Raw genomic sequence first — 26,946 nt, forward strand, 5'->3', positions numbered from 1 at the left:
CTGCTTCTGCCAGGGGCCTGCCGGCAGCTTTACCCACCAGCATGGCCATAGTTCATCCCACAAGGGGGGTGTTCTCCCCCAGCACGAGCTTTGCAGTTGGAAAATCAGATTACAGCTAAACGTATATTCACTTTGACAATGATCTTTTAATATTATATACCCTCTAAATCTTTAGAGTTAAAACGTCATTTTCTCGGGGGCACCTGAGGGGTTCGTCTGACTCTTGATTTCAGCTCAGCTCAGGTCATGATCTCAAGGTTTCTGAGTTCAAGCCCCGAGTAGGGCTCTGTATTGACTGTGCAGGGCCTGCTTAGGATTCTTTCTCTCCCTCACTCTCTGCATTCACACTCTTTCTCTCAGAAATAAATAAAACATTTTTTAAAATGTAATTTTCTCTGTTTTTAATTAGAATTTAAAAACTGGCAACTCCATGCCAGTTTCTCCCAATTTTTCAGTGTTGTTTGTACCGCTCATTTTCCACACCCATATTATTAAAAACTTCTTTGTATTTCTAGGATCTTAAATACAGAAAAGGTGAGGGGCGCCTGGGTGGCTCAATGGGTTGAGCAACCGACCTCAACTCAGGTCATGATCTCTCAGTTCCTGAGTTCAAGCCCTGCATCGGGCTCTGTGCTGACAGCTCAGAGCCTGGAGCCTATTTCCAATTCCGTGTCTCCCTCGCTCTCTGCCCCTCCCCCGCTCACTCTGTCTCTCTCTCTCTCAAATATTTTTTTTAAAAATACTAAAAAGATGTCAAACCAGAATCTGTAAGAAAGACCATCACACAGTCCTGTGACAAAAACTTTCTAGAATGAACCCTAGAATGTAAACCCAGAGACCTCAGGGGGAAGAACCTGCAAAGGATAAAACTTCTTCTCGTTAAATATCAGGCTCCACACCATTCTGAGTATCTTAAAGTGATACACCGTCAGTCATCTGCAGGTTTATTTTAATGCATTTATGTATTCTGTGCTCACACTCCACCAACAGCTACCGTGAACCATGTGTGGTACTGGGTTATCTCTGTCAATACTCACCGTGGTCTCTATTTTCTCAAGTGGACCAGGATGGCTCCAGTGTTGCAGTATCAAAACTTCCTTACTTAAAAAGAACCCTCTTTTCAAGAATTACTTTCATAATAAGATTCTAGGTAGACTAAGCACTCCCCAAAATGAAGGCATCCTAAATGTTGTGGTAACAACAAACATACCTGACCCACAAGTCCAAACGAACGGTCTAGACTCCTCTGGTCAGTGTATTTTCTGATTTTGTTATGCAACCATCCCAACTCAGCAAGTCTGACTGTCGTATCCCTCAAAGATTTACTTAGGTTTGCCTAAAAAGTAAATATATCAAGAGTTAAAAATTAACAGTAGAATTTCAATTGCTTTTCTAAACCATTTACACTTTTAGTATCCTAATGCTTAGGCCCCAACACATGGCACTTACAAGTAACGAATGCACCACCACCAAGACAGAACAACGAGAGTCTGGGAAACGAGGGCAGCAGGTGCCAGCAAGGAAGGGAAGTAGAACCTCTCTCTGCAAGTGTAAGGCTCAAGCAGCATCACCCCGAGACGTAGCTGGCCAGCTCCCCGGCACGGCAGGGGCCCTGTGACGTCAGCCACGTCCTAGAATGGCCGGGACTTGCAAAAGACCACGACATCAACACGAAAGGGCCGTGGGGAAGAAGGTTCCAGAAGGGGAAAGCAGGCAAGTGGAGGCACCTTATCCGGAATGGTGTACCAACTGCAGAGATGCCGAGTGGTACCCGCCCCTCGGGTGCCTCGACACCACCATCACCAAGAGCAGGAGTCAGCTCGTGGGTGGCTGCATCCGTGAACACGAGAAGACACGGAAGGAGAAGCAAGCAAGGTCTCAGCAAAAGCACCAGAGCCACAAGCCCGCGGGGAGGCAGACCCGTGTGCCCAACCGGCACACCGGCTCTGGGGGTCCAGTACCCCAAGTGCACCTGTCGCCCCTACAGGTTAACAGCTCCCGGCCGGCTGTACCGACACCCGTCTTTCCTGCCTGAACACCTCACACCTCACACGGGGGGCCGGTAACTGTACCTTCGCCTCCACTTTGTAGCGGTTCTCCACGCTGTCCATCTTGACGTGCTTGCCATCTATGCCCTGGAAGACGTACACAATGTCCCGCACAAGGGCCGCCTCCGTAACTTCCCCAGCACCTGAAACATGGGTTTTGTAAGAGGGATTATCGAACAACACATTTTAAGATGGAATCTATTTTATACCACACCTAGTTTTACATTACGTGTTTCAACCAGGAGAAAATTTTAAAATTAAAAAAAAATGAGCTTAAGATGGAAAAAGTATGAAGTCCTAAAAACCAAGAGTTTTCTCAAAAAGATATGGAGATCATAGAATTTGTTATACAAAAAGTCTTTAGAAATTTTTTAAAAAAGCAGGGTGCCTGGGTGGCTCAGTTGGTTAAGTGTCCAACTCTTGATCTCAGTTCCAGTCTTGACCTCACAGTCATGAGTTCAAGCCTCGAACTGGGCTCCGCATTGTGGCATGAAGCCGATTTCACAACCAATCACAAAGGGATGGGTAATTATTTCATAGACGGCGTTTGTGAAAATTTATTTCACGGCATGAGTATGAACTTGGTTCCATTCTCAATCACATTAAAAGAAGCGAATACGATAGAAAAGTTATGATTTCCATAAACTTTGGAACAAAAGCTAAGTCAGAATTTAGGTGTTACTCAACGACAAAGAGGCAATGCTCAGAAACCCAAGACATCGGTGGGAGGAAAAATGTAATGAGTACAGTCAGGGCCCAGCACTCCCAGAACCAGGGTAGTGAGTCAGAAGGTAAGGACAGGTACGTACTTCAGTTGTGGGGATAATATTCCATAAATATCAACGCCACCAAACTACGGGTAATATTGTTCAAATGTTATCTACCTGTCGTTACTGACTACTTTGTCTGCCTTTTCCATCAGTTACTAAGAGAGAGTAATTGAAATATCCAACTGTAATTGTGGGTCTGTTTTCTTTGTAGGTCTGTTGGTTTTCCACTGTGCATCTGAAGCTGTTGGTAGGTGAATACACATTTAGGAGCATTATTCCTTCCTGAAGAACTGACCCTTTCCCTGTTAGGAAACATCCCTCTGCCCTGATGACACTCCTACAGTGTCTACTCTGACAGTGAGGGAGCAGCCCGTCTTCCCATGGTTAAATACAAGATGCGTGTTTCCATCCATTTACTGCCAACCTATTTGTGTCTCTATATTTGGAATATATCTCTTTCGAGCAGTACATAATGGTCTAAATGTAATTTTTTAAAAACTAAATGAAGTGTCTAATCTATACACATTTAATGTGACTACAGACGTGTTTGATTTAAACTCCCTGCATTGCAGTATGTTTCCTATTTATTGCCTGTTCTTTCTTCCTTTGCACCTCCTCTCCTGCTCTTTGGGACTGATCAAGTACACTGTGAAGTCCTTTTATCTGTGAGCTCTGTGTGTCACGCAGGCTTGAAGGCCCTGGTAGGGGCCAGGAGTCACAGCAAACAAGGAGGAGCAGTGAGGGGCACTCTTGCTGTCTGGAAGCCAGCCGCCCAGTCACAGTGTCCCCCCCCCCACCCCCCAGCTGTCAGGGTTACACGACGGACCCAGGTAGGAAGTGTGGCTGCACGGGCCGGGCTGTGCACTCTGGGCTGTGTTCCCAGGTCCACACAAGACGCACCTGGTCCTCACATTCTGCACAAGAACAGAGAGCAGCGGGGGAAGCAGGCAGGAGGGTGGCAGGAGGGATTATAGAATCTGCGGATTATGAGCCAACAACGAAGCCCATTCCTCTATTCTCGGAAGCATTCCAAACACTGCTATTTGAAGGGCTCTTGGGAAAGAAATGCAAACTTTCTTTTACGATCTAGCAGAGCTCTAAAACTCTCAGCGAGGTGTCTGTTTAACCATCAAATAAATCTTCAGTGCGTTTCTCCAATGTCCCAGGCACTGCCCGACTTGCTGAGGCATCACGGACCATACTTAGGACTCTGAAGTTCTCATCATGAGAACAAGCCGGCCCTCAATGGTTGTAAGCAGGGCCTCGACAGTATTTTCAAACACGGGAAGCACAAAATCTAGATTGCAAAGAAAACCCATGTTAGGATCTATCCTTACTCACCACTGGCATCCCCTTCCCTCCTTGGTCTTGTCACGTTGCGAGAAACAGTGTTTGGGAGACCTTTTGAGGTAGTGGTTTGTGAAGAAGGCTGGTTTGCAGTTAAAGTCCATGCAAGACGTGACCCCAACTGCTGCCGAAGACAGTCTCCAACTCCGGGAGTGTGATGAGGCTGTCTAAAAGAAGGAGAGAGCATTTCCTACCTCCAAACACGCAGACCATTCACTTGAAACACAACACACTGCTGGAAATGTTCCTAAAATTCCTATATTGAGTTACATGCTAGAAATCTGAGCTAGACGCACAACGCCCTACCAGAATCCATCCACCGACCAGTCCAAGGCCTCTTTGGGATGTTTAGACTGCCATTCAGGCTCTCACTGGCACCTCCCACATATTTCTCAGCCTAAAGACCAAAATCTACTTGACTTTTCTTCACAAGCACATAACATACATGACCCATCTAAAACCAATGAAATTCACGACTAATTTTAACTTTGAACTTGAACTTAACACCTTTCATTCACTCAGCACTTGCAGGGCACAGCAATTTAAACTCTGGAGGACCATCCTTCTATATCCTCGCTTGTCTCCCAGCCTTCACGGTGTTCGACACGAAAAGAAGTATCATAATTTGCAAATTAATTTCAAACATACAAAAACATCAAGTCCAAGGCAAGAGTAAAAAGGTCAAGACTGCCTGTGATAACTTCGAGAACGTGTCAGAGCTGGTCTCTGAACAGCTGACTTCTTGTGTTTTGACAAGTGTAATGAAATGTCATTTCCCGGGAACCCAACACAAAAATGAAAATCTCAACAGCACTACTGCTCCTAAGGGGCAGAACTCAGATTCAGTACCAGAGCAATACTGCTGGGCCCATCTGCAACCACTAATGAAGTGACACAGGAAAGAAGACCCCAAAAACAGCCCTCCCTCTTCTCTATTTTCATGGGGAAAAAGTCATCAACAACACTTGTTAAACTAGGACTTTCAATACAGTTCTAAATTTCAGAGAAAAATTCTAAGGGACCATTTCAGTTCAAAGTCCTCTATACAGCGCTTTGTTTTTGTTGTTTTCTTCAAATTTTAAGGTAAAAATGACAAAGTCTATTTAGTTTACTCTTTTAGCCAGAATACAAGTCAGAGATTAAATCTGTATAATATGTTGCACTGTCTTTCCAGAACACCACATTCCACTTACAACGCACGTGTGGTGCACTTAACACGAGTGTACTTATGTCACACAACGATTAGTATTATGCTCACGTGGAACACACATGACTGTAAATCTCTTTAGTCACTGTTCTGGAAAAGTACCCACTTTGTAACAGTCTGCTCTAATGTGATTTCCAGGATCGAACCATGTGTAGAAATATACAAAAAGATAAAGAAAACCAAATTTCCAAGTCCACTACTATATTAGCCACTGCTTTTCTCTCAACCACAAACTCTGCATCTCCTGGAAAAGGGAGAGCTGATGGCACGTTGACCATGCGCTCCCAGAGTCCCTCCTCTTAATCCGTGAGTGCCACAATTCTCAGTTTGAAGATAACAGCACTTGAGGACGAGACAACTTTATTTTAGTTTACTTATTTTTTAAATAATTTAATAAAGAGAATAGCATAGATCAGTAAAGCAGACAATATTCACTGAGAGATAAAAATGGGAACACCGCAAGGGAAATGTCAGTTACCAAATCAAAGGCCCGTCCTATTACGCTTCTGAACGGAGGCCTTCACTAATATGCACTTGCGTTAACAGGGAAAGGGTTGGCCAAAAATCATTACAGTCAACCATGACTAGAAGTGGGAAGAATTCCCATGTGAAACAAGAGTTTTGGGGAAGAATAAAATCCTAGGAGAAAGCATATCAGACACAGTGCCTGGAACATTTCTGGCACATACGAGGCCCTAAAGATAATTTCAGTGAACACACAAAATGCCTTCCTACAAACCTGAGGATTCTGCTATTTCTACTGCTGATAAGCAGCCTATGCCCGCGAGCCTGACTCACCCCGGCAGGAGAGACTGTGACGGTGGGGTCGGGCCATTCAGGGCGTACACGCCAATACTGCTGATGCCGCTGCTCCCCACGCTGCCCGAGCTCTGTGCCGACTGTGTGCCGCGGTCCTGGTAGTTCAGCGGGAGCGTCTGCGGCCTGGCGTAGTAGTAGGGAGTCGAGTGCGCATCTCTCGGCAACGCTTGAGCAAATAACGCAGCATAGCTGGAGACCTGAAAAGAATAGAGAGATATGAAATCACAGAACACTTCCTAAATCAACAGAGATGATTTATACGCAAGTTTTAGTTCTTTCTGTAATTGATTTGGTACTGTTCTTAAAAAACTTATTTTGCAAGAGTGAGCGAGAGAGCACGAGAGGGCGGGAGAGACTCCCAAGCAGGCTCCGTACTGTCAGTGCAAAGGACGCAGGGTTCGAACTCACGAGCCGTGAGATCATGACCTGAGCCGAGATCAGGAGTCGGATGCCTAACCGACTGAGCCCCCCTGGCATCCCTGGGACACTGTTGTATTTGAGGTAATAACAACCCTGGAAAACATCTTAAGGAAAAGCAGTGCACTGATGAAAGAAAGAAAGAAAGAAAGAAAGAAAAAAGAAAGAAAAGAAAGAAAGAAAGAAAGAAAGAAAGAAAGAAAGAAAGAAAAGAAAGAAAAGAAAAGAAAAGAAAAGAAAAGAAAAGAAAAGAAAAGAAAAAAGAAAGAAAGAAAGAAAGAAAGAAAGAAAGAAAGAAAGAAAGAAAGAAAATCAACCAGACAAGTTACTATTTTCTTAAGTACAGAAGCCGATTCCTGTCACGATTGGGCATGGCTGTGCCGACAAGACAGAAGCTGCTTCGCGAAGGGCGCTGGCTGTGAGGACAGCCTCTCTCTCACCTTGTTTGGCTGCTTGCGTGGATCCTCACTAAGGCTGAGCAAGAGGTAGAGAATTGACCATTTATTTTTCAAAACTCCCTGTTTAAAAAGAAAACATTAACAGAATAACTTTGTACTGCTCTCCAGTTTCATGTAACTTTCTCCTCAATTATCCTTATTTCCAAAACGGAAATGTATTTTAAAAGCCACATGGTAGCACTGGGTGTTGTATGTAAGTGATGTGTCACTCAACTCTACTCCTGAAATCATCATTACACCATACGTTAACTAACATGGATGTAAATTAAAAACATAATAAGATAAAATAAAACGAAATAAAAATTAAACGTAGAACTGTACTTGGTACACAGAAGTTAATCAAAACCAAAAAAATAAATACATTCACACGGTAACAGCATATCTAAATTTGTTCATTTTTCAGGTATTGCAAACAGTGCCACCCATTACAAAGCTACAAACCCTATTCTCAAGAGGTCATTACCCTTGGATCATTTCACCCGCTGAAAACTAACTCCAAAGTCCCCAATGAGAACATGTTTTTAAACTACCCTATTCCTGAATAATAGCATTTCCCCTTAGAATAATTCTTAGAATAACCAACTTCCTAAACATAGTCGTTTTAAGGCAAATGCCATCATAAAATAGGTGAACGCTTTTTTTCCCCTTTTACCAAAGTCCCGTGTAGGCCATAGAGGATTAAAGAAAGAAAAAAAAGAGAAATTGTAAAACACACGATGTAAGTCGGCATGCTGCACACCTAACTTGAGGTTCTGAAGTAAGAGTGGTCGACAAGAAACCCCAGTTTTCTGGGTAATTAGCACACGGATTGCATGGACTGTCTACTGCTCCGCCCTGACTCACAGCCCTGACAACAGCCCACCCTCCAGTCACGTGCAAACTCAAGTTTGCAGAGCATTTCTACTCTCTTCTCACAGCCTTACCTCTGGGACGCACACGCTAGAATACAAAAATAACTTTATTTACAAGACACATTATGGGATGGCTGCTTACTTTACACAAGGTCCTCATTATAGAGAATATTCCTTGAAAGTTTCTTTAAAGAAAAAGCTTATCTCAGGTATTTAAATTACAGTCTAACTTTAAAAATCTGAATTACACACAATTTTCCAGAAATGATAAACTGCCCAGCTAGCACAACACGGGGAACAAAGAGACCCCGACAAACAGACAGCAAACAGACAAATAAGCAAACACACTTCAGTAGGTACGGGACATTTCAGAGAGAAGAGGGTCACTCAAGTGGCCCAGGCTGATGAAAGGACCCCCAGAGGGGATGGGGTCTTCGAGAAGGGTGGGCGGAGCACACGCACAGGAAGGGGCAGGCACAGAAGGAAATGTATTTTAGGGAATGAAGACAGGTACACCTGGCCACAGCCAGGCATGAGATGGAACGGAAAACGGAATGAAGCATCAGGTCAGAGGGGTCTCACGTACGGGACCAGAAAGCCTGACCACAGGGAGCCCCTGAAGGTGTGACTGCACCTGCGGCCAGGCCCAGGAGGCTGGACTGCAGAGGACACAAAAGGAGACGCAGTCATTCAGGAGGAAAGGGCCAAAGGCCGGCTGGCATTCGGTGACTGAGGACCCACCCAGGGAACCTTCACAGTGCCCTGTGAGCAGGTCCCGGGCTCCCAGGGCTAGGTGACCCCTCGGGTGCAGCACCGAGGGCCGAAGCCCATCCTCCTGCCTCCCGTCTCCCTGAAGGGTTGGAGGCAGATGAGCTCCCGTTGCTGCCGTGGAAAGGAGGGCCCCGTGGGATGGACGCCCTCCCACATACCTCCTCCTGCACCCTCACCACCACTCTGGGACGTGGGCAGAAGCAAAGGTGAGCACCTAACTCCCCTACCAAAATCACCAAGCCGTGCACTGGGAGGCCAACCGCAGGGCGCCGGACTCCAGATGGCACAGGAGAGAGGCATGCTTGAGAGAACAATTAATAAGGCTTGGGGACAGAGCGAATTTGGGGAGAGCGGTGGAGTCGACGTGACATTCGGGTTTCCAGCTTTTGGCACTTGAACAATGTCATCATTCACCAGAAAATGGGGAAGGGCAGGGGTGTGCGTGGGTGCATGTGAACGGATGCCTGGAGTATGGAAAAAGACAAAAAATGCTCCTTTCAGTTCTGAGAATGTCAAGCTGCAAGGCCTTGTGGGAGTTTCCTGAGGGGCATGTGTGTAGAGATGCCCAGAAGGCATCAGGAAGGCAACGGGAGGTCCCTCTGGGCAGCGAGTTCTGGGTTACAGCCTCAGTTCTTGCTTTAGAAAAATAAGGACAATTTATGGGGTGGAGAGCAGAGAAAATTCCAAATCCAAACAAAATCATACACCAAAAACAATCAGCAAATGGCATTTTTAAAGGAGGAGGCAGTATTCTTTTACCATAAGAACAGGTATGTAAACACGCAGGCTGGGCCTGGAGAGCGTCTGACGGAGGGACTGTGCAGAGGCATGGACGGACCAGGGAAACAGGACGGCACAACGCCGGCAGGGACCACGGCCAGGATGGAGGCCTGAGGAACCAGGGAGGAGATGGGCCACCAGAGCCAATGAGCCGGGGATGCAGGGCGCGGGCAGCGGAACGGTCCGCGGGGCCCAGCGGCACAGCAGAGCCACTGCCAAGCCACTGCCTGTCAGGAGGAGGGCGGCCTGGCCTCACTCCCCTCCCGCCCCATCAGTTCTGAGTGAAGACACCCCGAAGCAGGGCAGAGAAGGAACAAGGGAGCCCCAGGGGCGCCATCCCGAGCCCAAAGCAGGGCAGGGAAGGGTGGAGAGAGATCTGCTGGGGCAAGCGGGCTGAACGACTCCAGCATCACAGACGTTTCAATGCTTCTAAACCACTTCAGACCCCATTATTTTAGATTTTGAAACCTAAGGACCTTGATTCAGACTCAAGACTTTAAATGTACGCACGTATCAAATTCTAAATGTCAGGATGCACGCCAGGGCACTGTAAGATCTGGAGGAACACCCACACAAGTGGGTCTGTGAAGCAGTTAGACACCTAGCTTCTTCCAGCGTCCATACCCCGCCCACCAAGGTTCACCTCCTCCAAGACCCTCACTGCTGCCCACACCACCCCCTCATGCCTGCCCTTCTCCCGGCGCCCTCCACAAGGCACGGGCTGCCCTCCCCCAGACAGCCATCCTCCTCTGTCCACAGCTCCGTCAACCACACTGAAGACTGCAGCCCAGGACCACTGGGACCCCTTCCCCGACCACTCCACACTGCACCACAGGCCTCTATCACCTCCCCGATCCTGCCCAGACCTCACCTGCACCCCCCACCACACCTCGCACGGCATGCACTGCCGAGAAGGGTACCCAGTGAAGAGAGAGGACAGAACAGGGAAACCAAGAACTGGATGTTTTAGCACAAAGATGGGCCGGCTGTTCATCTGCACGTATGTTCCTCATCTGGTTAATTACTAGCGCTGTACTATCGTGTCCTCACATTGTTCATCCTGTGTCAGCCACCGGCCGAACCACACGCTGCTTCTGGGGGCGAGAGCCCTAGGAAGCCAGCTCTGCTTCACCACACTGCTCAGGGATAAGCACTCAGTGTTCCAAACAAAGTTTTGGAAAACAACCATTTTAAGTTAGAAAGGAGGAGAAAAACTTGGAAGAGTTAAGAGTTTAATCACTAGCAGCCTTAGGCACAACTCGGGGATTTTGATCGCTGTACTGCGAACTCAGTACTGGATGAGCAAAGCACGAAACTTGGGATTTCACGTTCTTCTCTGCGGCAGGAGGGAGACAGATGGACCAAGCTCTCACCCTGTAATTCAGTGAATTTATTGGTGTCCAGAAGAGCAGCGTCTTCTCCAAAAATAACAGGTCAGAAAACCACGTGTGGCCAAGTCATCAACAATCAATCACAAAATGTTCAAAATCAGAACTGTTTTAGGTCATTCACTACAACAGCACAAATTAGGGCCTGAGGAATAATAATGGAGAAGTCGAGCTGTCACCTTACATGCAGCCGAGTCGAGGCTTCTACCAGCTTCCTACGCATGCGCAGCCTTCCGTCACACGAACTGAGGGCTACCTCGTTCTGGCTGCTTTCCCAATGTAGCTTCCTCCACCTTCATAAGCAATTTCCCATTAAATCCAGCTCAAACCTACTTTTAATCTCAAAAATCTCTTCAAAAGCAAACACCATCTACAATGAAGATCCACTACTCAGCACAGAAAGGTTTAATGTGATCCCACAAAAAAAGTCCCCACATCCCCAAACCAGCCCGACAGCCTCACGGGTAGTGGAGTGCACGCTACCTGTGAGTGAAGCTTTCTGTGGAGCTCTGAAAACAACGCAGCGTCCGCTTCTCTTCTCTGCCGAATAACTGAAAAGTTAGAAAAGAAAGCGACGTGTTAGTCACCTACACCAAAACTCCTTCTAGGACACTATTTCACCCACGGTCACAGGTAGCTGAAGTCTGAAAAGAATCCTGAGCTTAAGAATCAGAATAATGAGTGACATTTCGGCTCCGTGAATTTGGTCAATTCCTTTGATCTGACATTTGCGAAATGCTGACAGTATTAGGCTGGAATCAGCGTCTATGAGAAAGTTAGCTGAAGTAACAGAAACGATGGGAACTTTTAGATTCTAAGTGGGCCATATAAAATAGAAAATTATTTTGTGTTGTTCAAGAGGCCAGAACTACCCCAACTCAGCATATCTACCAAAAACTGTAATCAAATTTCAAAAGTGCTAAAATGTAAACACTGTATCTAAGAATTAACCAAATACAAAGTAGAAGAACTCGGTGGTGACCATTACATGAAAAGACCATCAGAAACGCTCTCCCCACAGGGGGGCCGCCCCGGACCCGGGGCCCAGGGAGGGTGACGCTCTCCCCACGGCAGGCCCAGAGAGGGTGATGCTGTCTCCACGGCGGGGCCGCCCCACAGCAGGGTCCAGGGACGGTGTGGCGGGCCCTCGGTGGTAAGAGGCAGAGAGGGGCAGGGAGGCGCACTGTGGCAAGATACAGGTCTTTCTTCAAAAACATAAGAGGATACACCAGAAAAAACCAAACTGTGACGGATACAGCTTTCTTCTTCAAGAAAGTCCAAGACTTCCTTGCCGTATCCACTCCAACAACGTCACTGCCAGTTCCGTAACTCTCAGTCTAGACAAACTTTATTTTTAACTACTACACAGGTAATGTGCTCACCAGGTGGTCTCGAAACATCAAGCTGCAAAGGGAAGGTTCTGTGAACACAGACCTAACAGCTGGGGTGGTCGCTCATCTACAGTCTGACATATAAGAACGATTTGAGATGTAATTAATATTCATCAGGGTTCAGAAAGAGTACAGCGTTCTTACGTTTAGTTTCATTTACTGAATAAAAATAAGTTTTTAGAGGTTAATAGCAGGATAAATACTCCAGCCCCTACATTAAATAACACATCACGCTGCATAACACCAGGGTCGGAGTTACCTCAGTGGACGGGCACTTTCACCCCTGACTGCTCACGGGGCCCAAGCGTGCCAGGGCGAGGACCGCAAGGTCCAAGCACTCGCGTGTCAGGACCGCCTCCCGTCCAGCTCGGTTACGCACCGTGCAGCAGGACGTCACAGACCACCGGCCAAACCCAGTGAACCAAGCACCAGCTGGGGGTGGCAAACCGTGCCGTGAAGAATGGAAATTCTAGACGGCGTCACCACCAGTTTGCCAGCACAGTCGGAAGTGCAAAGCTCATTGCGTCTGGGCAGTGGACAGCCAGGCCTCAGCAGGGAGAACACGCTGACAGGGCCTGCTTTCCTGGCGCGGAGCCTAGAGAACTGTGAGGGGCTGGGAACTGGTCTCTGGAGAAAAACAACCCTCCAACCGGCACAAGAGAAATATTCGCACGTGGGTACCTGTGCTCCAAGCCTCCCTCCCTCACACAGTCCTGCAGGGCAGAGGGCAGCAAAGCCCCACCTCACACAGAGCACACACCAGCACCCCGGTGCGAGTAAATGAGAGCTTTCTTGTCCAAGGTAATGACGTTTAAGAAAGCTTTCAGTATCAGCCCAGAATGAAAATGTTCACAAAGACCATTCTAAGGTATTAGAAGTTTGAATACTGACAATCCCCAGAAGCCATACTGACCTCTTCACTGCCAACACAGTGTTCTAGGACATGTGGTCAAAAGGCGCATAATATTAAATACTGCAAATCAAAAGATATACAGGAAAATACATGAAGCCCTTTTATCTTCCTCACACTCTCAAATTATTCAGTTCTATAGTATTTAAAACAATCCTCGGGGAGCCTGGGTGGCTCAGTCGGTTAAGTGTCTGACTTTGGCTCAGGTCATAATCTCACGGTTCGTGGGTTCAAGCCCCACGTCGGGCTCTGTGCTGACAGCTCAGAGCCTGGAGCCTGCTTCGGATGCTGCGTCTCCCTCTCTCTGCCTCTCCCTTGCTTGCTCTCTGTCTCTCTCTCTCTCAAAAATAAACATTGCACTATGTTCTGATAAAAATCAGAACAAAGTTGTGCATACTGTTAACACATGTTTTTACATATACGTGATAGTACTTATAATCACACTGTGCTTGGGGACCACACCTACACATGCACAGAGATACATACGCATATGCATGTATACAAGTTTCAGAATCCAACACCTGGTAGCGCTGAAGAAAAATACGTACGTTCTTTCTTGATTTTTTCGGCTACGAGAAATTCATCTCTTTCGACGGTTGGGGCAAAGTTGCTGCCAATAACCCGCACTGCGTACTGGAACTGCTGGGCTACGTCAGCTGAAAAGTAAGTAAGAAGATGCAAATTATTGCCAATCAGGCTAAGCTCTGACCAGCTCACGCTTCCAGCCAGAGACAGCGGGCCGGGCACATAGATCTCCCTCCCAGCTTCCCAAGGTCTTAACTGAGAGAACAGAGAAGCTATTCAGAAACCAAAGCAAATGAATGAATAAATGAATATAACGAGAGTTCCAAGAAACAAGAAAGGGAGACAGCAACAGGCCAGGAAGGCTGAAGAATCCCAGACAATGAGCTGGACCAATGATCACAAAAATGGGGCAGGGAGAGTCACAGCTGGAACACGGCCCGTGAGAAGTAGCCCATTCGCGAGAACGTCCGAGAAGGTCCAAGGCTGAGGTCAACAAACACAGAAAACCAAAGTGGGCAGCTAACTTAATAGACAGTGTGCACCTCAGGCACCTATGACGGCTTAACCACAGATGTCTGCCTCTACTTCCTTCAACAACCCCACTAAACTGACAAAGAATTTCGTGGTTTGCTTATTTAACAAAAGCAGAAACCCACAAGGGCAAAGAAGACAAGGTAGAAACTGCACTGAACAGAAGTCAGCCAGTGTGAGAAGCAGCAAAGCAAACGGACGGGTGGGAGCAGGTTCAGGACAGTGAGATGGGCCGTTCCAGGTCTGACTGGAGGGGCAGCAGGGGGTGGAGGGGGCAGAGCCACCAGTCCCAGCAAGAAACACAGCTCCCTCTGCAGAAGCCCAGGGAGGCTCCGAGGGCAGGGGGCCCCACTCCTCGGAAGGTGTGAAGGAACTGGGGCAGAAGAGGACCAGCAGAAGGTCTGGCTGGACCACAGGCCCCCCGGGGCCTCTCCCCCTTCTGTCCCCCACACAACCACTGACCACCTCACCGGGCAACTCGCACAGGGCCTGCTGGAAAGGTGCACGAAGGCAAGCAGCAGACTGGCTGGTGCCTGGGCAGCTCGGTCGGTTAAGCATCTTGACTCTTGATTTCAGCTCAGGTCATGATCTCTCAGTTCGTGAGTTTGAGCCCTGCACTGGGCTCTACACTGGGACTCTCTCTCTCTCTGCCCCTCCCCTGCTAGCGTGTGCGCTCATGTGCTTTCTCTCTCTCTCAAAATAAATAAATACACTTAAAAAACAAAAAGTAGCAGACTGAACTTAAGGATGCCATCCCTCCTTCCCATGAGTTCAAGCTCTGCATTGGGCTCTGCACTCAGCGTGAAGCCTACTTAGAAAGAAAAAAAAAAAAAAAAAGAAAGCAACTTAAATGTGAGGGAAAAAATGGTTTCTTTTGTAAAATCAAAAAAGAAGCTCACCGTATACCATACAACCATGCAAAAATTAACTTGACTACATCACAGTAAGAGTAAAACATAAGTAAAACATAACACTCTTAGAGGAAAAAAACCAACAGAAGAGATCTTTGTGACTCTAACTCAGATAGAGTTCTTACATAATATAACAAAATTCTGACCCATTAAAAAATGTGTTAAACGTGGGGCCCTGGCTGGCTCCATCAGTGGAGTGTGTGACTCTTGATTTCTGGGTTGTGAGTTCGAGTCCCACACTGGGTGTAGAGATTACTTAAAAATAAAATCTTTTTTTGGGGCGCCTGGGTGGCTCAGTCGGTTAAGCGTCTGACTTCAGCTCAGGTCACGATCTCACAGTCTGTGAGTTCGAGCCCCGCGTCGGGCTCTGGGCTGATGGCTCAGAGCCTGGAGCCTGTTTCCGATTCTGTGTCTCCCTCTCTCTCTGCCCCTCCCCCGTTCATGCTCTGTCTCTCTCTGTCTCAAAAATAAACATTAAAAAAAATTTTTTTTTAAATAAAAAAAATAAAAAATAAAATAAAATAAAATCTTTTTTGGGGGGCTGGGTGGCTCAGTCAGTTAAGCGTCCGACTTCCAACTCAGGTCATGATCTCATGATTTGTGGGTTCAAGCCCCACATCGCGTTCTGTGCTGACAGCTCAGAGCCTGGGGCCTGCTTAGGATTATGTGTCTCCCTCTCTCTACCCCTCCCTCACTCATGGTCTGTCTCTCTGTCTCTCTCAAAAATAAATAAACAGTAAAAAAAAATTTTTTAATACAATAAATAAAATCTTTTTTTTTTTTTAATTTTTTTTTCAACGTTTATTTATTTTTTGGGACAGAGAGAGACAGAGCATGAACGGGGGAGGGGCAGAGAGAGAGGGAGACACAGAATCGGAAACAGGCTCCAGGCTCTGAGCCATCAGCCCAGAGCCCGACGCGGGGCTCGAACTCACGGACCGCGAGATCGTGACCTGGCTGAAGTCGGACGCCTAACCAACTGCGCCACCCAGGCGCCCCTAAAATCTTTTTTTAAAAAAATGTGATAAACGGGACTTCATCCAAGATTAAACTTCTGCTCTGCAAAGGACACCTTTAAGAGAATGAAAATACTGAGGAAATATTTGCAAAACACAACAAAGGACCTGAATCCAAATTATAGGGAGAGAGGTCTGAAAACTCAATAAGGAGGGGGGCAGGGAATACCCAATAAAAAACATAGCGTAAAAATGTTAAACAGACAATCAGCACGAAGGTGAACAGCACAGAAATAGATGACGTTAGTCATCAGGGAAACTCAAGTTAAGACCACGATAAGACACCCTTATTCATCTATCCGAACTGCTGAATGAAACAGACCACCAGCACCCAGGCCAGGCGTCCCGTACACACTGGCCGGGGACGGGGGGGGGGGGGGGGGGGGGGGGGCGGTGCTGGCACAGGCACTCTGGAAACATTCTGGCAGTTTCTTTAAAAGCTAAGCATACACTTTTCATGTGACCTAGCAGTCCCAGTTGTATCTATTCCAGAGAAATGAAACTTAGGGTGACATAAACCTCTGTACATGAATGTTTGCAGCCGCGTTCCCTAGGACTCCCCGTGACCGCCAGAGCCCAGGACCCGTGCAGACACCCCCGCTATGTGCAGGGACAAGTAAGCCACAGGGCATCCGTGCAGTGGAACGCAGCTCTGCAGTGAAATGGAGTCACCTACTAACACATGCGGCACCACTAGTGAATCGCAGAAGCATCAGCAAAGTGAAAGCGGCCAGTCTCAAGAGCACACACGGTATGATTCATCTACACGATATTCTGAAAAAGGCAACACAGAACAATCTAGAACAGAGGACGGCTGCCAGAGGCAAAATAGCAACACAGAGGAAGCAGTTGTGAAATGTTTTTAAAACTATTAAATATTTAAAAACTAGGCCAGATACCAGATGGAGCTAGTCAGGGGTCAATAAACACAACAACACAACAAACACAAGTTAGAATTCACGAGGAAGAATGGCACTTTTCCCATAATTAGTCCTCAAATTGATGGAGCGCCAAGTGTTAATCCGTATAAACTTTGAGTCCCGCACCTAGACAAAGTTTCAGAGCACGACAGCAAAATTTACATAGAGCAGAATTTCAGAACATAAAAGATAAAGAGAAGATCCTATAAGCTGCCAGATGGAGCTTCAAAGGAGTAAGAATCAGTTTAATGGCAGATTCTCATCAGTGAAGGAATGAACACCTTCCAAGTGGACGGAAGGAAAATCACTTCAAACTTTCCGTATCTGATTGATGATTTAGGAGATGAGGCTCTTAAGCACTTATCCAGGCCAGCAAATCCTGTTGAATCCATTTCTCACGGTGCATCCCCACATGCCCATTCCACGGCTCTATCCACCTGCAGTAGGTGTCCTAGGTAGCCAGCTACCCTGTGTCTACTCTTGTCCCTTAGAGCAAATTATCCACATGGCGGTCAGAGTGATCTTTTTAGAACATAAATAGTCATCGCTCTGCCTGACCCTCCCGTCAGGCCCAGAATCAAATCCAAACTCATGAGGACAGCCTGCCCGACCTGGTCCCTGGTCCCCGGCCACGCCCCAGCACCACGTCCCGCCTCTCCCCTCCCAGCTGCACTGGCCACAGGCCAGCAGCGCTCCGTGGTCTGGCCAACCCTGCCAACCCTTGAGCATACCACCCCACCCCCGGCTTGTGGCCCGGACCCTGACACTCTTCTCCCGCATCCTCCCAGGCCTCACCCCATCACTTCCCCCGGTTCTCCGTGGAAATGTCACCCCTTCAGACCGCCCTCCTCTCCCAAGCACACCCAAACACGCACGCAGGAGAGAGACTACAGAGTCCTCCCCGAACTCCACCACATCAGCACAGCATGTGTTCGGGACTTGGTGAGTGCGGACAAAGCAGGGCAGGGAAACAGCAAAGAGAAGTAATCTGAAGGGTTTTTGTGGAGTCCCAGGATCAGGGAGTAGTTTTAATTTTCTTCTTTATACTTTTCCACACCTTTAACATTTTCTAAGGGGTAAACATTAATTTTAATACGTTAAAAGTGGCACTGAAAATTTCTCACCTGCAAGGGTGCCTGTAAAACTGTTCTAGTTGAGAAAATGTTTTTAGATTACCATGATCCTGAGTTCTACAAAAAAAAAAAAATACTTCATTAACATACTCAAGTACCTGAGACAAACATCTCCACTCCAAAAGTTTCATAAACTTTCCACTTTTCCAACAAAAATTCAAAACTCAACACCAGAAATCCTCTCCTCTCCCGTCTCTACGCCCTGCACCTGTGCCATGTGTAGCATTTCACTGCCACCTCACCAACCACCTTCAACTTCCCTACCTGCTGGCCAGACCAGTGTGCAGTCTCTCTTTGCTGCTGACAGAAAATATCTGAAAATTCCATCTGTATTTTTAGGTGAAATCTATCTAAGTTTCAAAGGTAGACGCACAGAATACAGGCTATTAACTTCACAGTGACAATCATTCCTTGTTTGATGAACCTAACCATCAAACAATATCCACTACAGATTTCCAGTTTAACACTCCCACAACATTATTCCATTTCTAAGGTAAAAACTAAGTTCAATCAGTAATTCAAAGAAAACTCCTAAGCGCCAAACACCACGGGCCCTAAGACGGGACAGAAAATAGTAGTTCACCAGGCAGCTGAGTGACAACACGAAACACAAGGCAAGTAACTCCACAGGCAATCGGTCTGCGATAAGAGCTCCTAAGAAAATGAGCGAGGCACTGTGCCGGCCAACAGGGAGGACCTCGTGACGTGGGCTGGTCAGGGAAGGCCTCTCTGAGGAAGCAGCCCTCTGACATGTAGGAACCTGCCACGAGAAAGGACACGAGGAGATTCAAGGGCTACTGTGTCCACGGTCCCTCAAAGGATGCCAGTGTCGCTAGTTCCAAAATCCAAGCCGTGTTCCATCCGGAGTCCCAGGGGAGGAGGTCCAGGCTGAAGCTCTTTGATGACTGGCTAGGTCCAAGATGAAAAATTAGAGTATTGCATTGTTTTCACCAGCAAACACCAAAGGAATGTGCTACGTCCTCACGTCAAATCCGCTCTGGGTATCAGGAGCCAAGGCAGGAAGGCAGTGTTCCTCCGCCCAGCCCCTGAGAGTATCCCCCTGAGAAGCAGGTACCAGTGAATTCAAGGACACACTGCCCAAGCAGCCGCTGTACCCACGCACACTCTCCAAACAAGCCGTGCAGAGAACACACAGGTGAGGACAGAGACGAGAGGCCGTTCCACAGCCGGACAGGCGCTTAGGTTCCTGCACTCAGCACAGAGATGGAAGGTGCCAGATTCCACACAGAAGAGCAGGAAGGAATTAATTCAAGACATCAGGTTCTGGAACCAGAGATGTGGGTTCCGATCCTGGCCCTGCAATTCGCCAGCTTGGTGACGGTGAGCAAACTACTTTATCTCTCCGTGTGCATGTCCTCATCTACAAAACGAGGTTAGTGAGAAGTATTCCAACCATCCAGCAACATTGGGAGTTAAATACACCAGCTCACAGTGTATGCAGAGTGTGGCAGAGAGTAAGTTGTTGAAAAACGTTAGGTATTTTTATTAGTATTAATCTGAAAATGTCATTTCAATGCATGATCTGTCTGCCATAGCCATTAAAACCACAACTCAAAGCACCCGGCTTTTAACTTTTCAGCAAGATAATGTGGCCTTCATCCTGTAGATTACACATGGGAAACAAACTCTCTTCACCTGGCGTGATCAGATGTCTCCTCTAGAAAGGACCCGTGGCTGCAGCACAGAAGAGGTTCGCATTCAGGACAAGGGAGACAGCGGGACCACATGGCCTCAATGCCAACGTGAAGGCTCCAAAGAGCACTCCGATGTGGGCCCAAGAGTTCGTAAGTGACAGTTACCTTCTAGACCCCGAAAGGGTTCCACGAGCACTCAGGTAGAAAATGAACATAAAGATGCACAGAAATAAGTGAATCCAAAGCCTGCGGCTGCGTGCTCTCCTGGGATTCGGAAAGTGAGCGGGGTGGAGGTGCACGGTTTGGAAGCGATGCACACACGACACTGCTGTCCTATGGGACAGGAAGGCACGTAGGCCAACACAGAGCAAGCATGTAAACCTGTAATTCTTTGCCCCTCCAGACGCAGGCCACAGGCCACAGGCCACAGGAACTCTGCGCTTGAGACACCACACTCCCACACGGACCTACAGAGTCATACTATCTGGAGACGGTGCCCACGACATCAATTCCGAGGTATCACATGGAGAGATGCACGGCGACAAGGTGTGAAGGCTTAGCTACCGTAAAAGGCCCCCCCCTTGGACCACTGCCACACCACCAGTCCCGCCACAGCAACCCTGGTACCAGGTTCTCGTGTGGCCACGCTCCACGCGCAGCTCCCACGGAATGCAAGGCTATGCTCCAAAACAGAAACAAGACATGCTGCTCTAGATTTGGGGCTCTCAGACTTTTCAGTCTCAGGGCCCCCTTCCATGCTGATGATTGAGGATCCCTAAGAGGATTTACTTATTCGTGTAGGTTATATCAATATTTACTGGATTGGGAATTTAAACCGAGATGATTTTTAAATTTTAGATCATTTTAAAATAACAGTAAGCCCACTAAGCACAACTTTCCAATGAAGCCTAAAACACTGGAATTTCTATGTCAGTAGACATTTAGTGCACATTTCAACATACACTTAATGTAACTTTTAACATATATTTAATATACATTGATTTTCCCAAGTATATAATCAAGGAAGACCATAATTTATTCATCTGGAACTTCATCAAGGTCTCTTCACCACTTGGGAAAATCATGACACCAACAGCAATACCACGTGAGGCCCACGAGTCACCAGGACGGCACCCCGTCCGCCTGCGCCGTGGCTCGGAGCACACTCACAGCACTGTCACAGCAGAAGATAGTCATCTCACCTCAGTGCACAGTGTACTGGAGCCGCCCCTGAGCATTTGTGTTCAAATACTCACCTAATAAAACCCACTGTGCTTGTTATCTTCTAGTTAGGAAAAGGATTACAAAGTATGAAAAGGAAGGTTGCTTCTGAAACATCCAGAACACACTGGCTGGCAGTATGTGTGTGTTTGAAGCAAATTCGAAGGCTGGAAAAGGTGAGAAATAATGATTATATTAACTTTATAAACATATCAGGCACCAGGGGGCGCCTGGGTGGCTCAGTCAGTTAAGCATCTAACTTGTGCTCAGGTCATGATCTCGCAGTTTGTGAGTTCGAGCCCCACGTCGGGCTCTGTGCTGACAGCTCAGAGCCTGGAGCCTGCTTCAAATTCTGTGTGTGTGTGTGTGTGTGTGTGTGTGTGTGTGTGTGTGTGTCTCTCTCTCTCTCTCTCTCTCTCTGTCCTTCTCCCACTCACGCTCTCTCTCTCCTTCGGAAATAAACATTAAAAATATATATATAAAATAAAAGTAACAGGTATCAATTATTCCTCAATATCATAGTCTTGGAAAAGCAATATTATAATAATACAAGGCCAATTGTTTATAACATGACCTTAGAAAAAGAATTAATCAAATGTTCTACTTAGTTACCAGATAAAATACCCACTAACGAAAAGATTTTTTTAAATGTCAAACACTGTAAAGGAAGCAATTAATATTGCTTTTGTTCAGTAAGGTAGAACAAATCAGAACAAGGCAAGCTATTAAATACTTATAAATTCTTCAGTAAATAGCATGTATTTGGAATTACAAATATAATGGTTTGGCAATCCTCGCGGTCCAGAACAGAGCTAACAGAATCATCTTTGATGGATTTTATGATCCATTTGGTTCAGAGAGGATCCCCTCAGGATCTCGCAGAGAACATATTTACTCTTATATTTAAACACGGTTCTAAAGAGAGACAGGAGGAGGCAGAACTCTGCTGAAGATAAGTGCTTTAATCTCCTTGAAGGGTGAAACAATCAAAAGGAGCCTCAAATTTTAAAAAAGTTTTTTTTTTTTTTTTTTTTTTTTTTATCGAGAAACATCATGCTACCTCACAATGAGTGGCCTTCAAAGTCCAGGTATGAGCATGGGGGGAACGGACAACCGTGTGGGTTATCCTGGAAGGAAAACCGAGGACCCGCCAGCACAGTGAGACCGCTGGCGTTAGAGTGAGTGAGTGGTAACCAGCAAGCTCAGCCCTCTGGCTTCTCCTAGGATCAGGAACATGGAATCAGAAAGGTAACTCGGGGTGCTTGAGGTGCACGTACAGGAAAGCTGGAGACAAAACCTGAAAACAACAAGCCAGGCTCGCAACCTGTGCACCTGTCCTCTCTCTGGGGAACCCTCTCCAGGTGCTCCTGGGCCCCCCCACCCTCACTCCAGTCCATCGAATCATCTCCGCAGAGGCTTTCCCTCACTTCTTCCCTCAAAATCCCAGCACCCCGCTCTATCTCCGTTTCAGCATTTATCCCTAACCTACAATTACCTATTTTACCACGACTCCTCCCCTAGAATGTACATCTACCAGTGGAATGACTGGTCTGTGCATCTCCGCATCACACAAGCACCCAGCATAGTGCCTAGGGTTGGGGAGCCCAAAGGGACAGACTTAAACTTTATAAAATGTCCCAAGAACTGTGTGAGGTTGGTGTCATTGAATAGGCTGACGGGAAGAAAAAAAAAAAAAATCCAGCTTTTACCCCTACAGCTATCATAGAACATCAACTCAAGTATGTACCTAATTGTCATGAATCGCGAGAAGTTAAAATTTGGTCATTATATTTTCAAAGTAATTTTGTGTAAAGTCTTCCAGCAAAAACTGCACGATTTCTCGTCCACCGCACAGCGCTGAAGGCATAAGCAACCCCGTGTCTTCAGTTACACAGAAAATCCCTCCAGGGTGGACTCCACGCATCCCCTTCGCGTCCCGCCAAAACAAACACCAAGAGGGCAAGCCATGTCAAATAGTAAAACACCGCGGCCGCAATGGCTCCACACCCCGCAGGGCTGGGCTTGGGTATCGGCATCCGCAGGGCGGCCTCTCCAGGACAGCTTCGTACCAAGTCCAACCTCAGCCCTTGGAAGAAAACCAGGGAGGTAACAGTCACGCACCCCCGCTTCGCAGCACTCTCCGACCGCTCGACCTTCCCGGGGGGGCAGGGAGCACGCTGCTGCTCGCCAGCTCCCGGCCACCCGGCCCAGGCCACCGCTGCCCTGCCTCCCCGGTGACTTTGAACAAGGTGGACGCGCTCGCGAGCCGCCGTGCCCGGCTTCGCCCCCCGGGCCCGCTGCGCCCGGAGCGGTGACTCAGCCCCGCCGGGGTCCGGCCTCCCTGCCTCCGCCCCCGGGCTGCAAGCCCTCCGCAGGCCGCCCCGCCCCGGGGACGCGCCCCTCCCCAATCCCGCCGCCCATGCGAGGCCTCCGGATCCCAGGCTGACGGGCGGCCTCCGGAACGCGCCTCGGCCCCGAGCCGCCGACCCAGCCTCGCTACCTTCGCTCCTGCCCAGGATCCGGCAGCACAGGTTCTGCAGCAGGACGTTCGGCGACTTCTGGTCCGGGGTCGCCATCCTCGCCTGGGACCGCCCGCGGGGGCCCCGCAGAGCCCCCCGGCTCTCGCCCGCCCCACGCCCCACGCCACGCAGGCCCCGGTCGTCCCCGACGGGCTACGGCCTCTCGGGCACCGCCGGCGACCAGGCCGCCATTTTAACGGAACCCGCCGAAACCGCGGGCCCTTCCCACAATGCCCCGCTTCTTCCGGCCGCTCGGGGCGCTGGTGCGCCGGCCTCAGAGTTCCCCGCTCCGTGGCGCGCGGTCCCCGGACCGCAGCTACCGCGCGTGAAGGGTTCCGGCACCAGCTGCTCCAGCTGCTCAGACCGCATGTTCCCCGACACGGGGTCCTGTGGCCCAGGTCCCCCAACACCCCTGAGGTCAGGAAGGCCACTGATTTGCTCTGTGCTCAATAGCATCTTTATAATCCATAATTTTAAGAAAGTTTTAATGTTTATTTATTCTTGAGAGACAGAGAACGAGTGTGAGCAAGGGAGGGGCAGAGAGAGAGGGAGACACAGACTCCGAACAAGCTCCAGGCTGTGAGCTGTGAGCACAGAGCCCAACACGGGGCTCGAACCCATGAACTGTGAGATCATGACCCGAGACAGTCAGACGCTTAACTGACTGAGCCCTCTAGGCGCCCCCGTAGACTTTTTTTTTTTTAAACATCATTGGCTCAAGCTAACTTTTGGTGGAAGAAGTCTGCTTAAAGGAGTGCAAAATTTTATGGGTTTTGACACTTGATTGACATTGACACCCGGTACACTTTCTAGGTTTTCATAGATAGCATGTGACTATTCACCATCCCTAACCCCAGGCTCCCCTCCCCACACGTCCAGGGTAACTAGTCATCTGAAGACTAAGTCAGGCCTATGAAGACTGAGGGGGGAAGGGCCCGAAGAGAACAAGGCAGATCAGCAGGCCATCACAAGGCATTTGAAACTCTGTTATACACACCTGCACACAAGTGCAGGGGGGAGGCTGCAGGCACTGAGAAATGCCCCACCCGAGAACAAATGAGCCAATCCACACACCAACTGGTCAAAGATGTGAGATGCTGGTGGCCAGGAGCTTTGCGGTTCCCGTGACTGCAGCCAGTTAGACACAGGCAACACTTACTCCACTGCGGACCAACCTGTTTCCTTCCTGAGAATCTGGAATTAAGATGAAAAGAGCTTGTATCCACAGATGGGCTGCACTATACCGCAGAAAAACAGACACCTAACAACAATCAAGTGAGCTGAGCACAAGAGAAAACTCCACCCCATCCTTCCCAGGGTGGAGGAAGACAGCAGGCCTTACAAACGGGACCCCCTGAGGCTTCCCACTGAGGATGGCACCTGAATGAGGTGTCCAAGTAGGGCCCTAAAGGGACCTACTTGGCGGACCATGCATTTAATACCCACTTTGCACCACATGGATTCTAGGAACAGGAAAACCAGAAGAGCCCCGGGACAATCGTCAAGCACGTGTCTGAGAGAGGCAACTGCAAGGCCAGCACCTCACGCCCAGAACAGAGCTGCAGCGTCAGACGTCAGATGTGGCAGGTCGCACCAGTGTCCTCCCTCCCAGCGATCCACTATGCATGCGGGGTTTCTGAGGTAACAGAGCCCCCATCGCAGTCGTGACAACAACATCACACAGCACCAAGACCGTGCGAGGCACAGTGAGGGAAGGAGACTGCACAGTGCGTGGCCCAGAAGAGTGGACACGGTGCCAGCGTGTCCTGTCAACGCCCATCGCTGAAATTTACCTGAAGGTGCCTCGGCTCTTCCAATACGAAGATGGAAACACAGCAACTAAAATGCAGTGTGGTAGGCATGCGGCAGGGATATCCCACCAAGTGGCAACTCAAATACAAAACCGAGGACCCCACATTTTAAAGAAAGCCACGGAAAACGGGAGGCAGATGCTGCATCAGGACTGATAGGACGTGGCCCAGCAGACATGCTAACTCTCCGGCCATGTTCACTCCCACCCTAAAGGTCCACCCCCTGCTGATCAGCTGACCATGGAGAAGGAGGGCGCTCTGGAGTCCCGAGACTATTTTAGGGACATCAGGACCTGCCAGGACCCTGCAGAGTCAAGACCTCCTGCGTGGAACCCACAAGGAAAGCCACGTGTGTGCCTCACAGACAACTGGTCTCAGATGCCCATGTGGAGATAGCCACTCGGGGCCAACCTGACAGAGGGTGTGCCTGCATGCAGAGCTAACCGAGAGATGCCTGACCTTTGTCCTGACCCCTCTGCCCTGACTCCAATCCAGGGAGTTAGAATCAGCAGGGAGGTGAAGGAAGAGGGAAGAACAAATGTCACCGTCTCCCTCGGGCGCCTCAGGCTGTGCAGGGATGAGGAAAACCCATGAGCTTCAGGCTGAGTCCAACATGGGAGCTTTGCGTCGACCTGGGCAGGACTTCCTCAAACACTGGATGTGACCAAGAGGCCGCGAGTGCCTCAGGCGCCACTAAGGACGGGACAGGGAGAAGCGACCTAACCCATCTGGGGAACTTGGCTGGCAAAAAATACTTTTTGGCACAAGTATCTTTTTGGCAAGATTTTGTAACCAGAAAAATTCTACTTTTAGTGTTTAAGCCCTGACGTTAGACTCCTTAAAGGCAGGTCCCCGATGCTATGGTGTAGGAACCAACCATGGGGCCCTGTTCACATTTCTTGCCTCCCAGAATTGTCACCTGTTTGTAGTCCCCTCCCCTCAGCTCTGGACAGACCCACTGGTTTGCTTTTCTTGGTAGGAGCAGTGAGGGCCTGCTCCCAGCCTCAGCCTCCAGAAGGCCTGGCAAGCACCTCTTTGCACTCCTGGGAGCCTGGAGCCGCCGTGTCAGAAGGCCAGCCACTCTGCAGGACAGACCACAGGTGCAGGCCACATGGAAAGGGAAGGACCCTGAAACCCCAGGCAATGAGGGCAGCCAGCTACCCCAGTGTCCCAGCTGAACCCGGTCCCCTGCTGTCGAGCCAGCTAAATGCAGAGACTATGTGCAAAGCAAACAGAATCCACCCAGATTGTGGAATTGTTAGCAGATAAAATGCTCATCGTTCTCAGCCCTTACGTTTGGGGATGGTTTGTCACACAGCAGAGAGCACTAGTGTGCCGGGTGTTTGCCTGGAGGGTTCGAGCATGGCCACGTGGAGGACGGGCCTGCCTTTCCCTGTCTGCCCTGCCCTGCCCCGATCTGCCCTACATCTGGACAACACTGCAATGCAAGCCCCCGGGACAGCTGGCCCCCCTGCTAGGTTCAGCCAAACCTACCAAACTTCACTGGTAGAGAAGTGGAGGTCAGAAGGAGACAACGGCAGCGATCA

General features: G+C 48.7%; 1 protein-coding gene across 3 annotated transcripts in view; it reads right to left on the minus strand.

Moving 5' to 3' along the window:
- TUBGCP3 (tubulin gamma complex associated protein 3) overlaps nt 1-23,825 on the minus strand; it is a 71,085-nt gene extending 47,260 nt beyond the window's left edge. Inside the window, exons 1-8 of one of the 3 annotated variants that reach the window (XM_043583028.1) lie at nt 23,570-23,825; nt 13,706-13,813; nt 11,340-11,407; nt 7,049-7,126; nt 6,171-6,388; nt 4,160-4,332; nt 2,073-2,191; nt 1,211-1,336 (exon numbers count right to left, since the gene is read on the minus strand). In XM_043583028.1, the coding sequence (XP_043438963.1) occupies nt 1,211-1,336; nt 2,073-2,191; nt 4,160-4,332; nt 6,171-6,388; nt 7,049-7,126; nt 11,340-11,407; nt 13,706-13,813; nt 23,570-23,645 (966 nt within the window). In that variant the 5' untranslated portion in view covers nt 23,646-23,825. The remainder of the gene's footprint in view (nt 1-1,210; nt 1,337-2,072; nt 2,192-4,159; nt 4,333-6,170; nt 6,389-7,048; nt 7,127-11,339; nt 11,408-13,705; nt 13,814-23,569) is intronic. The other 2 variants (XM_043583020.1, XM_043583033.1) reach the window with 2 other exon arrangements.
- Nucleotides 23,826-26,946: the final 3,121 nt, after the last annotated feature.

The sequence above is a fragment of the Prionailurus bengalensis genome, chromosome A1, assembly GCF_016509475.1.
Source record: "Prionailurus bengalensis isolate Pbe53 chromosome A1, Fcat_Pben_1.1_paternal_pri, whole genome shotgun sequence".
NCBI classification, from domain to species: domain Eukaryota; kingdom Metazoa; phylum Chordata; class Mammalia; order Carnivora; family Felidae; genus Prionailurus; species Prionailurus bengalensis.